The sequence below is a fragment of the Pleurodeles waltl genome, chromosome 4_1 (assembly GCF_031143425.1).
Source record: "Pleurodeles waltl isolate 20211129_DDA chromosome 4_1, aPleWal1.hap1.20221129, whole genome shotgun sequence".
Classification (NCBI taxonomy): Eukaryota; Metazoa; Chordata; class Amphibia; order Caudata; family Salamandridae; genus Pleurodeles; species Pleurodeles waltl.
In genome coordinates this window covers 228,816,804-228,831,584 of record NC_090442.1, presented here as the reverse complement: position 1 = coordinate 228,831,584, position 14,781 = coordinate 228,816,804, and the positions used below count along the sequence as shown (strand labels likewise).

The 14,781-nt window shown below is 40.3% G+C and overlaps 1 protein-coding gene across 2 annotated transcripts in view; it reads left to right on the top strand.

Moving 5' to 3' along the window:
* OVCH1 (ovochymase 1) overlaps positions 1-14,781 on the top strand; it is a 1,177,845-nt gene that overhangs the window by 797,315 nt on the left and 365,749 nt on the right. For both annotated transcript variants that reach the window (XM_069228188.1, XM_069228187.1), the window contains exons 20-21: positions 3,358-3,514; positions 7,159-7,257. In XM_069228188.1, the coding sequence (XP_069084289.1) occupies positions 3,358-3,514; positions 7,159-7,257 (256 nt within the window). The remainder of the gene's footprint in view (positions 1-3,357; positions 3,515-7,158; positions 7,258-14,781) is intronic.

Sequence of the window (14,781 nt, the reverse complement as noted above, 5' to 3'; positions counted from 1 at the left end):
AGGGAAAGGCTGTAGGATCTTTTCTTCTAACACAACAAAATTTAAATACCTATTAATGGACTGTAAAAAAATCTTTTAAAGGGATTACACAGGGAAGCACATATGAGAATATTTTTTCTAATTCTGAAGTGTGATGGACACACAGATTTTAGTAGGATACAAACATATTAATAAAACACACAAAAGGTGATGGGAGGGAGTAGCATTCCAATGTTGTATTTTGCCCACCATGCCACCTCAGATTAGACCCAGCCATATGCAAGTTAGTCTTGACCCTGTTCCAATAGGAAAAGTCCAGCACACGCTGCCAAGCCTGGTCCTCTGGACCGGAACACCAACAACCCAAGACCCGCTGTGCCCTGATTGGGGCTCTTAAGTCCGGCATAGCTTGGTTCCAGTGGTACAGTGAGCCAGGGACCCACACTTGGGCATACCGTTGGCCACTTACGGTAGTATATAAAACACAAAAGGTAATGGGAGGATGCTTGCCTAATCACTGAAATCACTCTGGCTAGCATTCCAACCCAAGACCTGTGTTATCCTTTTTTGTATTCAATGTACCACCTTATATGGCAAGGATATGCTCAGGTGTGGGTCTCGTGCTCAGTCATTTCATTAAAGTTGATGTCTGCCTTAATTTATAGAAGTACAGCTTCACTGTCAAGTGTTAAAACGACTTGATATCAGTGCATTTGGAGTGCTTTTTTCATGTACTTCAGTCTTGTCCCCCAATCCAAGATAAGACTGCTGTGCAGTTGAAGTATGTTTTCATTAATGGTTTCCTAAAAGAGCTGAAATGTGATGTTCATGGAAACTTTAGAGAACATTCACATTTTTAAGAGAATGGCCAAGCAGCAAATCTATAAAAAAGTAATTGTGTTTAGACTGGGCTAATTCTAGCTGAATAATCGGGCTGAATAAATTAAAAAATGGTTATGCTATCTACTTTACCATTGATATTCCAGCTTGATTTAATTAAGGTGAAATAGCTAATTATGGCTTTTGCTCTTGCCAGCCTGTAATTTAAAATTAGTGTGGTTGTCCTATTAAATATGTAAGATCAATTGTCATCTTTATAATTTGACAACTGAAACTCTCCCGCATTTATTGTGAATTTGTCAGTGATGAGTTTGAAAAGGAAATAATACCTAAATCCCCTTTTTGGCCTGTATATATTGTGATTGATTTAAAGCTGTTTGGCTTAAGGGGCTCTTTGCAGGAATGGTAGCCAGAGTTGTATAGAATTTGGATGTACTCTGCAGACATACACACACAGATTTATCAAATGTATTTCCACATTGCATTTATCTCTAAGGTTTTTTTTTAATACATTGTTGATGTAAGACCTTACATTTATGAGATGCACTCATGTTGATATGATCAATCAAAATAATGTGATTTGATGGAATTAGAATTTAGCATTTTAGTAATAAAGTAAGTGTGTTTAATAGAACTGTTTTTAAATAACGTGCTTTTTATGTATGTATTCCAATAGATTCCAGTACTTATATGTACATCACATTTTACAGTGCTTGTCATTTACATAGATTTACTTGCATTGCATTTTTATAATGCATTGTAATTTCAAGTTCATATTTCATTTCATGCTTTCACTGTCAGTACGTTTCTGCGTTCAAGTTAAGGGAGAAATGTGTTCCATTTCATTTTTTTTTTACATACATTTTAAAAAATGCAATTGCTAAAGAAGTTTTTCTCCCACAATTTGCCTCTAAATCACTTTAAAACTTCCATAAAAAGTAGAATCAAATTCGAATTCAGATAAATTAGAAATTAAATGCATTTCATCCCACCCTCTGACTAATAACACTTTTAATCCATGATCCCAAAATGAATATTCTTTAATAAATAAATTACAATAAAGAAATTGAATAGAACACATTTCTCACCTAAATAGAACACACACTTTTAAAAAGTACTGACAGTGAAAGCATGAAATGAAAAATAAACTACAATGTATTTTTAAAAAAATGCAATGTATCTAAGTCTGTCAATGTAATTTCCATAGAGGTACAATACAATATAAATGGCATTACTGTAATTGATATAGACATTTCAATGAAAACATTTACATAGAGCTATGATCATTGATGTGAGTATCTATATGCAGTGTATATATATATATATATATATATCTCCATATATTTGAATTGTGCTCCAATTTAAATCAGTTTACGATTCTGAAGAGGAATATGGGGCTCAAGCCTTACCACTCCTTGGCTGCTCAGTTGACACCACAAAACAAATACCTTTAATAAGGTGCTGCTGCCAAATTTAAAAATCTTTCTCTGCTGTGGTTTTTGTGACCACTGATGTGATTTTTCAGAAATTATTATTGAAAATGTCTGTTATGTTAATTACCCTGGTCAAGGATATTATCATTTTTTGCTAGATTTGGGCTTTACAAATACAGACTTTGTACGTTCATAAAATGAATCCCCCTTTCTATGAAAATCAATGCCATTGCTCATCAAGTACATTAATGTTTTGTTTTTTACCTCGTGATCAGTTCTTCTCTTCCATTTTTGTTAAATCAGTGCTATGTACTACTGTTCAATTGTTTGCTAGAAAATTTATTTATAGAAGTTTATGTTGCAGAACACTTCTAATTTCCTAAGACACATTTGCCATATACAACCAGCATTTTGTCAATTTTTGTTATATATTTATTGATTCTAATCTTGTGACATCTTAAATGCATGGAATAGTAAACAGAAGCACCTCCGAGGCGAAACCTGAGTCGAAGTTCTTTTGTGTGTTGTAATAAAATTTTAATTCAAAAGGATGATAGCATCAATTTTCCAGACAAAGTATTGTGATATCATTTATAAAACTAAAATAGGACATGCAAAGTGGTAGAAATAAGTTTGCAGACATTAGAACATTAAGCTTGTATTATTAAAACAACTCTGTACATATGTAGAATGAACTCCTGTACCATGGCCTGGTCTTTTGGAATATGCTGTCAGTTCCTACCTCATACAAGATCATTATATCCATAGACTGTGCCTATTGGAATTACAAATCTGAAAGCATAGGAAAAGGTAGGTTAGTCGCTTCATATTATGGGTTTACCCTGTCAGTCACAAGGGCATGATTTAACTGTATGAAGATCATGAAGTAATTTCTATATAATTCTTTCAGTTCCGTTGAAGAACAATGACTCCAAACATGTCGGCAGAATTCTTTCAAGATGCCTAGGTTTGCAAGTTTACACTTTAACTGTGTAGGACTTTAAAAACTGGATTTGAAGACCCCTTAGCATGCCATATTTTTATTTACAAAAAAAATGAGAATTAATTTTACTGCGATGTGACATGGACATTTTTTCCCCTCCAGGGAGACTCGGGCGGGCCCATGGTGTGCCAGAACAACAATGGAATGTACATTATTGAAGGCATTGTCAGCTGGGGTATTGGCTGTGCACAGCCAAATACACCTGGAATGTATACCTGGGTGTCATTCTTTATGGACTGGATAGAAGGAAAAATGGAAGGTACAAATGTTCATCTCTCATGTTTCTTTTAAGGTATGCTTCTATTTGGGAATGCAGTGCAGTAGCGGGTCAATATACTAGAATGTCAAGTATTTCTGGTGAGGGAAGCATAGCCACTGTCTGCCAACCGAATATCGACTTTGCTGTTGTAGTAGTAGCATTGTAAAAAGGTGCCAAAAAATTATTCTTTCTACAGTCACTATTATCTTATGCGCAACTTCGCACTTTATAGCACTACACCAATTATGTTTTGAAAACCTCTAGCTTCATTCCACATCAACTGGAACTTACTTACCGTGACTAAACTGAAAATGTATTGACATAAGAAGGCCAAGCATATTCAGTGGATGGGGCCCAGAGGGTATGTTTTGCTCTGCTTTTTTGGGAAAAGCTTTTTTTCCTGTTTGATTAAAATATTCTGCATATAGATAAATAAGGATACTAGCGTGAAGCTCTTCTCCAAATAGGGTAAAAACTCTCTCGTAAGTATAAATTAGAAAGAAGTCTACATAAAGATTGCCTTCAAAGAAATGGCAAAAAGCTACCAAACACATCGAAAGAACTACATGTTGGATACTTTTTTAAAGAAATTATACTACCAAAATGGTGTGAAACAAAGTTTACATCGCAATCTCCAATGGTAAAGGAGAAAACACATCGCATGGAGAATTACTTTTGCTCTACTACTAATGAATAATCCTGTATTATACAACATAATAGAAAAACAGTTGCGTTTAAAACGTTGCCAGGATCATCAGAAAGACGGAATACATCTCATGATACAATAGGAAAGTTAAACTGCTTTAATTGTGAGTATTTTACAAAATCCTGAAGGGCACATTTGCAACTCTGTAGTGCAGAGAAGCAAGAAGCTGTTCATTTTAAAATGTGCAGTGTACAGCAAATGAAAGTTAATTTGAGGCACAACTAGGCCTTTCTAAAAGTTGTTATATTAAATTCAGCTCAATTATATTGGTTTACTGAATTTAAATTCACTTTCACAGTTCCTCCCTCTGATATGTCATCACAAATCACATTACCGAAAACTCCATATGATTCACTTCCTGTTTCTTTCATCTTGAATTCCCCAATACTATCATCTTGTCAAATACTTTGAAGGCATCAGTTTCAATTGTGTTCTATTTTCGTTTTCTGAGTGTTGTAGTCTCCTCTTTCTTGCACCCACAGTTTGGGCAATCCCCACAACATAATATTTATAGAAACTTTAATAAAAATATAACATTATTTAAACAGTAAATTAAGTAGACTGAGATAACATTAATAATATTTAATATTGTATCCCAATGCAGTTGTACGGGACAGCGGACTCTGCCACAGTGAAAATAACTATTAAGCCCTTTCCACCTGTAAGGACATGTTTAACATTAAACTTTTACGTGTCCTACTTTTGGTTATGAACATTAAGGCCTAATCAGGGACAACAATTAGAGGGTGTAGTCCTGCCAAAAAAAACTTTAATATGACGAGTCGAATTTGCATTTTTTTAAACTGTACAGGCAGGCAACAGTGACAGGCCTGTAAGGTATGTTTGCACGATCACTTTGGTGGGTGGCACCACCAGTGGCCTGAGCATACAGGCCCTGGGTACACTTTGAATCACATACCAGTTAACAGAGTAATATTGCACAGTGTGGGGGTGGGGGGGAGCAACAGCATCAGTCCAGAAATGAAAGTGATCATGCAAAAAAGGGGCATTTTCCCACATTCTCATACAATCCTCACTTGCATTGATTATTGTTGGAACTGTTCCTGTGCAAATGATATAAGGCTTTGTTCTGCTATATTGACTAATCTAGAACAATGATTTCAGTACTTACTCTATTGAAGGTTTAATTCAAGAACCTAATCGAAGGGGGCATGCAGGAACAAACCGAATATAAAAACTACTTGAGAGATTTATATTATCAATTTGAGTGGATATCAAAAGTAAAACCTGCCTGATCACATTGCCTTGGCTGCCAAGGTGTCCTGGAAATCCTGTGTTAGACACTTTCTCTAGTGTTTTCACATATCTTGTACAAACATTAGAGATGCACTTCCCTCGATGTTTGTGCTGTGTGCCTGTGATGTTTATGCACCACAAGGGCATCTAGGTACGCCTTTTGTAACACATACATAATTAGGGAAGTCAAAGGGATGAGTCTGAGTGACTTTCACAATGCAAAGAAACCCTATTTTTTTTAAATTAAATATATAAGTTGTGCGTAAAAAACTAAGCTCTCTCTAGTATATAAAACTAGAGGAGGAATAGTGGTAATACACGTATTTTCTAGTAATCCTGCACGCTTACATTCCTTCTTTAAACCACACATTTTGACCATTCTGCCACAACCAAACTAATTGCATGCTTTTTTGTTGTATGAGTATTACACATTTAGGACACCTGTATTTTTCCTTTCCTATTTATCACACCATTCTCAGTTTGTCCATTCTTAAATTATCCGGAACAGTAGCGCTGTTTCAGCATTACCTAACTTCTCTTGGATTTTACATCTCCATCAGGACTATAAAACCAAATAATTTTTTTGGTGTGCTTATTGAATAAGTTGTGATATTTAGAAATGCCACATTTTTAAAAATCTATTCGAAAAAACGTGCCAAAATGGTACTCCACTCTAAACAAATGTTTGCCTTGGTCAAGTGATTGATGTGGTTCTTCAATCATTTAAAGAATTTTAAAATATTATATTATTTTTGGAGGTGGCCAGTAGTGGGAAGTGTATTTCCTTACTGGAATTTTTCAATGGCTCCCTAGCTCATCCAAAACAAGCTCCTTCCTCTGTTCTTCCTGTGAAACTCTTCACCACTGATGCTGGTAATGTGCTTGACGAGTACTCGTGAGGGTTCACAACTCGATCCATTACTAGTCTGCACAACTATCACATCATTTGCTGGGTGGTAGCAGCCACTTTAGATTTCGTCCATTTGATCATCGGTGGTCGTCACGAATTAAACCTTCCCTGTCCCCAAAACCCCTTCTTAGCTCCTTGTATTAGTTACAGTAAGCAATCTCTCATCACGCAATGCACTTCATAAGTCGTTTTGCTGCTGACATTTCAAAAGCATTTGCGGTCAAAACCCAGCACAACCCGTTCTCGACTTCTTTTCAAATAGGTTTCATACTATTTGGCTTTCAGAAAAGTGCAGCCCTGTTTTTGCCTAAAGTGCTGCTTCTAAGCTCCTGTGAAAGTGCACAAACAAAACCCTTGTTCGCCCTACTGCCTGCGCCAATCATTAAAAGCTCGCTGCAGCTGGAGAGAGGGCTGTAACCATTCAGTGGAGCGGAATGCATACTGCTAGCATGTTGGTACCACGTCCCCCAGAGCAGCATGGTATATTCAATTCACTAGTCTTTGCACTCGAATTCCTTACATGTGCGCAGTCGCAAACACATGCCAGGCAGTGCGCTTATCAGAAAGTTGAACAAATTGCAAACGTACATTTACTCCCAATGCGTCGTTTATTCTTGCAGAATATATAATTGCCCGACATGCATTTCAGCTGTGAAGAGGCCAGGATAAAAGGCTCCCAGTATCCTATGTGGTATGAAGAATCTTCTACTACAGTAGCAAGACCAAATATTTAACCTTGCCTGTTGACCTTTGTGTTCACTTACTGTGCAGCTGCTGACCAGGGCTCTTCTAGAAGTGATGAGAACAGCCACAGCGAGTCCAGTCCAGAGCGCGAATCAAACACCCAGGCAAATACTCCCAATGCGCAAGGTAATTCATCTTTTTCCACTAGTTATGTTACATTTAATTCTTTAAAATGTGACCGAGCCCCAATTGGATTTATTCTTCAAATTATTCTTCAAATGTCTTGTGTTTTTTTCTGACACTTTCTACTTTGCATTAATGTACTGTTAACAAATAAAACACAATTTCAGAAATACGAACATTGTACTTAATAAGAACTCCCAAATCAGAACAGGTTTAAAAATCAATTGTACCATGATCGTTTCTACTGCTACAGTTATAAGATGGTACAACATGAAGTCGAAGATGTGTGGACAGTCATGGTTTGGGTGAATAAAACAGTTCCTTAGCACATTTAATGTGCTCGAATATTAACGCTGCTAAGCAAGGGCACCTCTGTGCAAGGAGCATCTCTGGGATTTATCTTGGTTCGACCTGAAACTGCTCTGTTTGTGTAGGACTGTCTGCTTCATTCTGATGTAGACGTGGACGTCGTTTGCTTCATTTCACAGAGGTGGAAACTGGAATTAGTAATTCGAGTAGAATGATGAGCTGGTCAGCCAATCACAATGCTCCCTTTGCTGGCTAAAATTAATGTTAGTCACAAAAAGGGACCATTATGTGGCTGCCCCACTCCCAATGTCCGCAATGAGGGCAAAAGGAGAGCTCTGCTGGAGTAGAGCAGCCCTTCACCTGAATGGTTGGGTGATGAACAGCTCCTTCAGGGGTGGCTCCTTCGCAATGGCGAAGGCGTTTCGCCCTACTGGCTCAGGTGAGCCAGCAGCTGAAAAATAAAACAATATTTTGTCTTATTTTTCAGCTGCTGGCTCAGCTGATCCAGCGTGTGAAGGGAGAGACAGGGCTGGTCCATGGGAGGGAGGAGTGGAGTTGGCGCAGTAAGTGCGCATGTTAGTTTGGCCGACCATCTTAGGCTGACCAAACTGACATGCACACTTAGGTTTCTCCAACCCGGCTGTATTACACAGCCAGGTTGAAGAAACGATAGACTCCAACACAGTGTCTGAGTGGCAGACCAAGCTGCTCAGACCAAGCCTGGTGGTGCTCCCATGCTAGGTATAGCATGAGAGCAGCACCAGGGTTGTGTGGGGGAACCTGTGCTGGTGTCTCAGGGTATGCTGGGACACCATCAGAAGAGGAGCACGAGGTGGGCGGTGGAAAAGGTACGTTTATTTATTTATATTTATTGTCCCTCCCCTTGAGATTTTCGGCAGCCACCACTGACCTCCATTCTCTCCCATGGCCTCTGTTTCTCTAATTGAGCTTCCTGTACACGGATTCCAGTCTGGGCTCTTCACATCACTTCTGATGAAGGGAAGCCCGATTTTTTTTATTTATTTTTTACTACTTTGGATGCTTCTACTTTGCCTTTACCAAAAGAGAAGCTCAGACTCATGTCAGTGTACCAACACCTCAATGAGAAGAGGCAGAGTAAGTAACAGAAAATAACAGCTAAAATAAAAAAATATTGAAATTGAGGAGAAAAAACAGCCATTTTTCTCCACGTTTTACTCTGAAACTTTTTCCTGTGATGTCAGATTTGTGAAAGCAATATACAGTTACGTCTGCTGGACTCTTCTGGTTGCGGGGATATATAGGGCTTGTAGGTTCATCAAGAACCCTAGGTACCCAGAGCCAATAAATGAGCTGCACCTTGCAATGGGTTTTCATTCTGTACCGGGTATACAGCTATTTGTTTGCTGAAATATAGAGAGTGAAAAATAGGTATCAAGAAAACCTTTGTATTTCCAAAATGGGCACAAGATAAGGTGTTGAGAAGCAGTGGTTCTTTGCACATCTCTGAATTCCGGGGTGCCCATACTAGCATGTGAATTACAGGGCATTTCTCAATTACTAGTCTTTTTTACACACTGTTACATTTGGAAGGAAAAAATGAAGAGAAAGACAAGGTGCAATAACACTTGTTTTGCTATTCTGTGTTCCCCCACGTCTCCCGATAAAAATGGTACCTCACTTGCTTGGGTAGGCCTGATGCTCACGACAGGAAACGTAACATGGACACATCACATTTTCACATTGAAATCTGATGTGTTTTTTGCAAAGTGCCTAGCTGTAGGTTTTAGCCTCTAGCTCAGCCGGCACCTAAGGAAACCTAGCAAACCTGCACATTTTTGAAAACTAGACACCTAGGGGAATCCAAGATGGGCTGACTTGTGGGGCTCTGACCAGGTTCTGTTACCCTGAATCCTTTGCAAATCTCAAAATTTGGCCCAAAAAATTATTTCCCTCTCATTTTGGTGACAAAGTTCTGGAATCTGAGAGGAGCCACAAATTTCCTTCCTCCCAGCATTCCCCCAAGTCTCCCGATTAAAAAAAGGTACCTCACTTGTGTGGATAGGCCTAGCGCTCACGACAGGAAATGCCCCAAAACACAATGTGGACACACCACATTTTCCCAAAGAAAAATGAGGTGTTTTTTGCAAAGTGCCTAGCTGTAGGTTTTAGCCTCTAGCTCAGCCGGCACCTAAGGAAACCTAGCAAACCTGCGCATTTTTGAAAACTAGACACCTAGGAAAATCCAAGATCGGGTGAATTGTGGGGCTCGCACCAGGTTCTGTTACCCAGAATCCTTTGCAAACCTCAATTTGGCTTAAAAAAAACACTTTCACCTCACATTTCGGTGACAGAAGGTTCTGGAATCTGAGGAGCCACAAATTTCCTTCCACCCAGCGTTCCCCCAAGTCTCCTGATAAAAATGATACCTCACTTGTGTGGGTAGGCCTAGTGCCCGTAACAGGAAATGCCCCAAAACACTATCTGGACACATCAAAATGATCAAATACACAACTACCTGTTTTTTGGGGTGGGGTGGGTACCTGTGTTTTTGGCCCTGGGCTCAGCAGCCATCTAGGGAAACCTACCAAACCCAGACATTTCTGAAAACTAGACACCTGAGGGAGTCCAGGGAGGTGTGACTTGCATGGATCCCCCAATGACTTCTTACCCAGAATCCTCAGCAAACCTCAAATTTAGCTAAAATAAAAATCACTTATTTCCCACATTTCCGTGTGAAATCACCCCACCGGGACAAATTTCCTACCACTCAATGTTTCCCTCAGTCTCCCAGCCTACCTCACTTGTGTAGGTGGGCCCAGTGCCTGTGACAGGGAAGAGCCAAAAACATGTCAAAATTGAGGGGGAACCAAAGCGGGTCCAAAAGGGCAGTTTGAAAAATAACATTTTTAGGCTGACCAGTGCAGCAAAAATTTTATCGGTATAGATGGGACAATGTTGGGTGGTAGGAATTTTGTGGATTCCTACAGATTCCGGAAGGTTCCATCACAAAAATGTGGGAAAAATTTGTGATTTCCAGCAAAGTTGGAGGTTTGCAGGGCACTGTGGGTAAGAAAATGGTGCGGGTGCATGTGAAGCACACCACCCTGGAATCAACCAGATGTTTAGTTTTCAGATGTGTCTGGGACTTGTGGATTTTTCTACATGGCAGGGTCCCAAAGTCAAAAAAGTGTAGCCCTCACCATTCCAAGTGGGACGATTTTGAGAGTTACCAAGCTCTCATGGCCCAAATGTAAAACCAAAACCCCAAATAATCAAATGTCTTCTTGCTTGCCATGGAATAAGATGTTTTAGTGTGTGGGGGGAGAGCTGAAAGACTGTTACCTCCTTCAGTTGGGGTGGGGGCATAACCAGGCCCATACTGGTTGGTAGCCACCACCGCACTTTTTTGGGGTTAAGTTCCATGCCATCTAGTAGACTTTCTTACCTCTTATTTTGAAAAATAAATCTTCCCTGGTCTCTGGTGGGCTTTCTGCCCCCTTGGGGGCAGATGGGCCTTCCAAAAATAGGCCGATCTGCCCCCAACAGGGGCAGATATGGCCAACAGTAATGTGCCTCTATGGGGAGCGACCCTTGCCCAAGGGGCAGCCCCCCAAACAAAACACACACATACTAATGATTTCTGCCCCCCTTGGGGGGCAGATTGGCCTAACAAAAATAGGCTGATCTGTCCCCAAGGGGGGCAGAAATGGCCTAAATACAATTTGCCCCCCAGGGGAGCGACCCTTGCCTAGGGGTTCGCTCCCCATACATAAAAACATAAAGTAAATATATATATATATATATATATATATAATCTATCTATCCCTGGTGTCTAGAGGTTTCTGCCACCCCTGGAGGCACATCAGCCTAATTATATTAGGCCGATCTGCCTCCAGGGGGGGGAGAAAAGGCCAAAAAATATTTTGCCCACCCAGGGAGTGGCCCTTACCCAAAGGGGCTGCTCAGATTATGGGTGAGGATAATTTAAAAAAAAAAAAAAAAAAAAAAAAAAACCTCCCTGGTGTCTAGTGGTTTCTGCCCCCCTGGGGGCAGATCTGCCTAATTATATAAGGGGGAAGAAATGGCCTAAAAACAATATGGCCCCCAGGGAGTGACCCTTGCCGAAGGGGTCACTCCCTACACAGAAAATAAAAAAAAATTAAAAAATGATCTCCGGTGTCTAGGGGTTTTCTGCTGCCCCCCTGAGGGCAGATCGGCCTAATAATAAGTATAATATACAAAAAAATTCCCTGGTGTCTAGTGGTTTCTGCCCCCCTCAGGGGCAGAAATGGCCTAGAAACAATTTGCCCCCCCAGGACCCTTTCTGAAGGGGTCGATCCCTAAACATAAAAGAAAAAAAAAGAAAACAAAATGATCCCTGGTGTCTAAGGGTTAAAAATTATTTCCTCCCCTGGGGAGCTGCCCTTGCCCAAGGGGCCACTCCCCTTATGTCCATCTAAGAAATAAAAAAAAATTTGCCTGGTGTCTAGTGGGCATCTCTGCTGCCCGATCGCATTGCTTCCAGCGCGATGGGAGGTGACCTCTGAGGTCAGCACGCTCTTGCATGCTGACGTCATCAGATGTCACTGGGGGGGTCAGGAGGGGTAGGGGTGGCAAGGGAAGCGATTCCCCTTCCAGCCCTGACAGGGGGAGGTGGGGGGGACGGCCCTCAAGGGGAGCGCTAGTGCTTCTCCAGAGGGCTGGTAAATGGATGTAATGGTTATGTCCATGGCAAGCAAGGGGTTAAAGCCCTTAATGGCAACAAGCTCCTTTGTAAATACACTGGGGAAACTTGTTCTTGAGAGCATCAGCTATACTTTCCTTCCCCACCGACACTTTAAGATTAGTGCCTGGTCTCAATATCATATATGAAAAACCTTGGTGAAACCACCCCAGAATACAAAGCCCTTTGATCACAACATAAGCTTTACCAATGATTTTCCTGCCACCAAAAGCCACAACAGCCTCAAAAAAAATCCAGAGTTTCAAACTTCCTCCATACAATATGGGAGCAGGGTAAGGAGGTTCTAACCTCCTACCAGGCCACCATTCCTCAAACAATTCTTGTGTGTTATTCTGGCCTCAAAATCTACTAAAAGTTGAACCAACAGTGATGTCTGCATAGAGATCAACCCAACCGGAGGGATCCCCCAGTGACATATCCTCTTCCCTGACCACCAAAATCAGATACCTGAGATAATCATTAAAGAAGCATTAACAGAGCTGCCACAAACACCAAGAGGGTTCCCTTACCACTCCCCTTCTTCAGCTGGCAGCAACTGTCTCACATATTGAACCACCAACCTTTTTCACTGTGACTTCATTCCAGTCCAGTGACAAATGCAGGCAGCACAGGTCAGATCATTGTATCATTCTTATTTACCTGCCATTCATAATGTAGACTTTGCTCTTGGTTAGAATGCACTTTCCAACTCTGAAACTAAGGGCAGGAATGTCTTGTTCCTTGGGTACAGGGAAACATTGCACCCCGGTATTTAGTTCACTTAAAATATTTCCATTAATGACATAGTTCAGCCACACACAAGAAATGTATATTAGGTTTTTTATGTATCTCACTGCAAGGAGTTGTACGCTGTGTTTGTAGGTAACTTGTGAAGTTGAATGCCATCTCTGTACCACCAAGTAGGTGCCAGAAGGCATCAGTACATCCATGAGTATTAACTAGAGGAGCAAAGTGTTTCTGTAGTATTCTGGAAGACTGGTGACCTCAATTACTTTGATACTCATTGATTCTCTATGGGAATGATGTATGCTTTCTGATATATGGCGATAATTCAGCCTGTGTATGGGGGAACTTTGTGACTTCCAAAAAAGGCATGTCTTCTTCCTTTAGTAGCTTTTACAGTGTGGTTGAAGACTGTACAGCTGTCAGGCCTTTTCAGTCTGTCCATTCAACAACAAAGCCATTGACAAATAACTATCCCATGGGATGGCATGGTGGTTTTGTAATTCTCTAGGGCTTAGCTGGCACACAAAGGCATATCGACCTTCAACTTATTGGAGTGTACCTCTACAATCTTCTGGTCCTCTTGGCTTGTCCCATGACTACCAAGCGCCTAGGGGTCTGTCGTCCACAGGAGAGCAGCAGAGTGAACAGCGCACCCTTCACATCCCAAACAAAAGGCCCATTTCCATATCATCACTGTCTAGCCCATTAGGGAAGGCCAAGCATCAGCTTCATACATCAGTACAATGGGAGGGATTTTAAGCAACATTAATAATCTACTTTGAAATCCAGATTTGAGAACCTCTTGTCATAAATATTTTATCGTACCTTTGCGCTGAATGGCATAAGATCAAGTTGTTGACTTTAACATTAACTTGAGACTGGGGTATCCTTCAGCAGTGGCATAACCCAGTGCAGTGATAGAAAAATTAATGATGAAAGATTAAAATTTCACTCTTGTTTGCTTTCAATTAAAGGAACCACTGGCTAGTTTATACCATTTAAATAACAGAAAGTTTTAACAGGTGTATGTGCCTCTAGACCCACTTGTATGCCTCCAGACCTTTGTCAAGACCGAAACGTATTGAACTTTACAGCAAAGCTGTTACCTTAGTGCCTCATTGTCTTGCTTTTTCTATAATAGATACATTTTGGAAGACAAAGCAGTGCTGTTCAAGCATCTCCCCCTTGAGGAAATGTGCAGGAGGGTGGGCAAACACTAGATACACCCTACACAAATTCACTATTCCGTCTTCCTCTTACAACTTCATTTACTCTAGTTCCACAGTCCCATGACATAAAGGGAATCGCCCCTATTCACAAGAGCACACCCAAATGTTCACATGAATTGGGGTTAAATGATGCAAGGAGCACACATCCACATGAAACTCATTTAAAAAGAAATTTTGATGTTTGAGGCAAACCAATGTTTCACTGAAGAATTAATCAACCTTAACATACTTTCTTCTGGACAGTTGTTTTACAAGAATGTCATGCTTACCAGTACTTATCATATAAAAAAATATTTATTAAACATTTTCAAAAGGGGATCACAGCACAAAGGCACATGTGATAGGGAGGACTTCTTTCTTGTTTATTCGTTGCTGAAAAATGAACAGTATTGGTAGTCTGCCAAAATTGGCTTAAAAACAATGTGAGTGAGACAATGTAGAATCTGGTTTGTTCCCACCACACACGTTTTCTATAGTAACTTATATAATTCAAATCATTCAACATAAAGCTGACATTTTGTATTGTAAATTATTTGA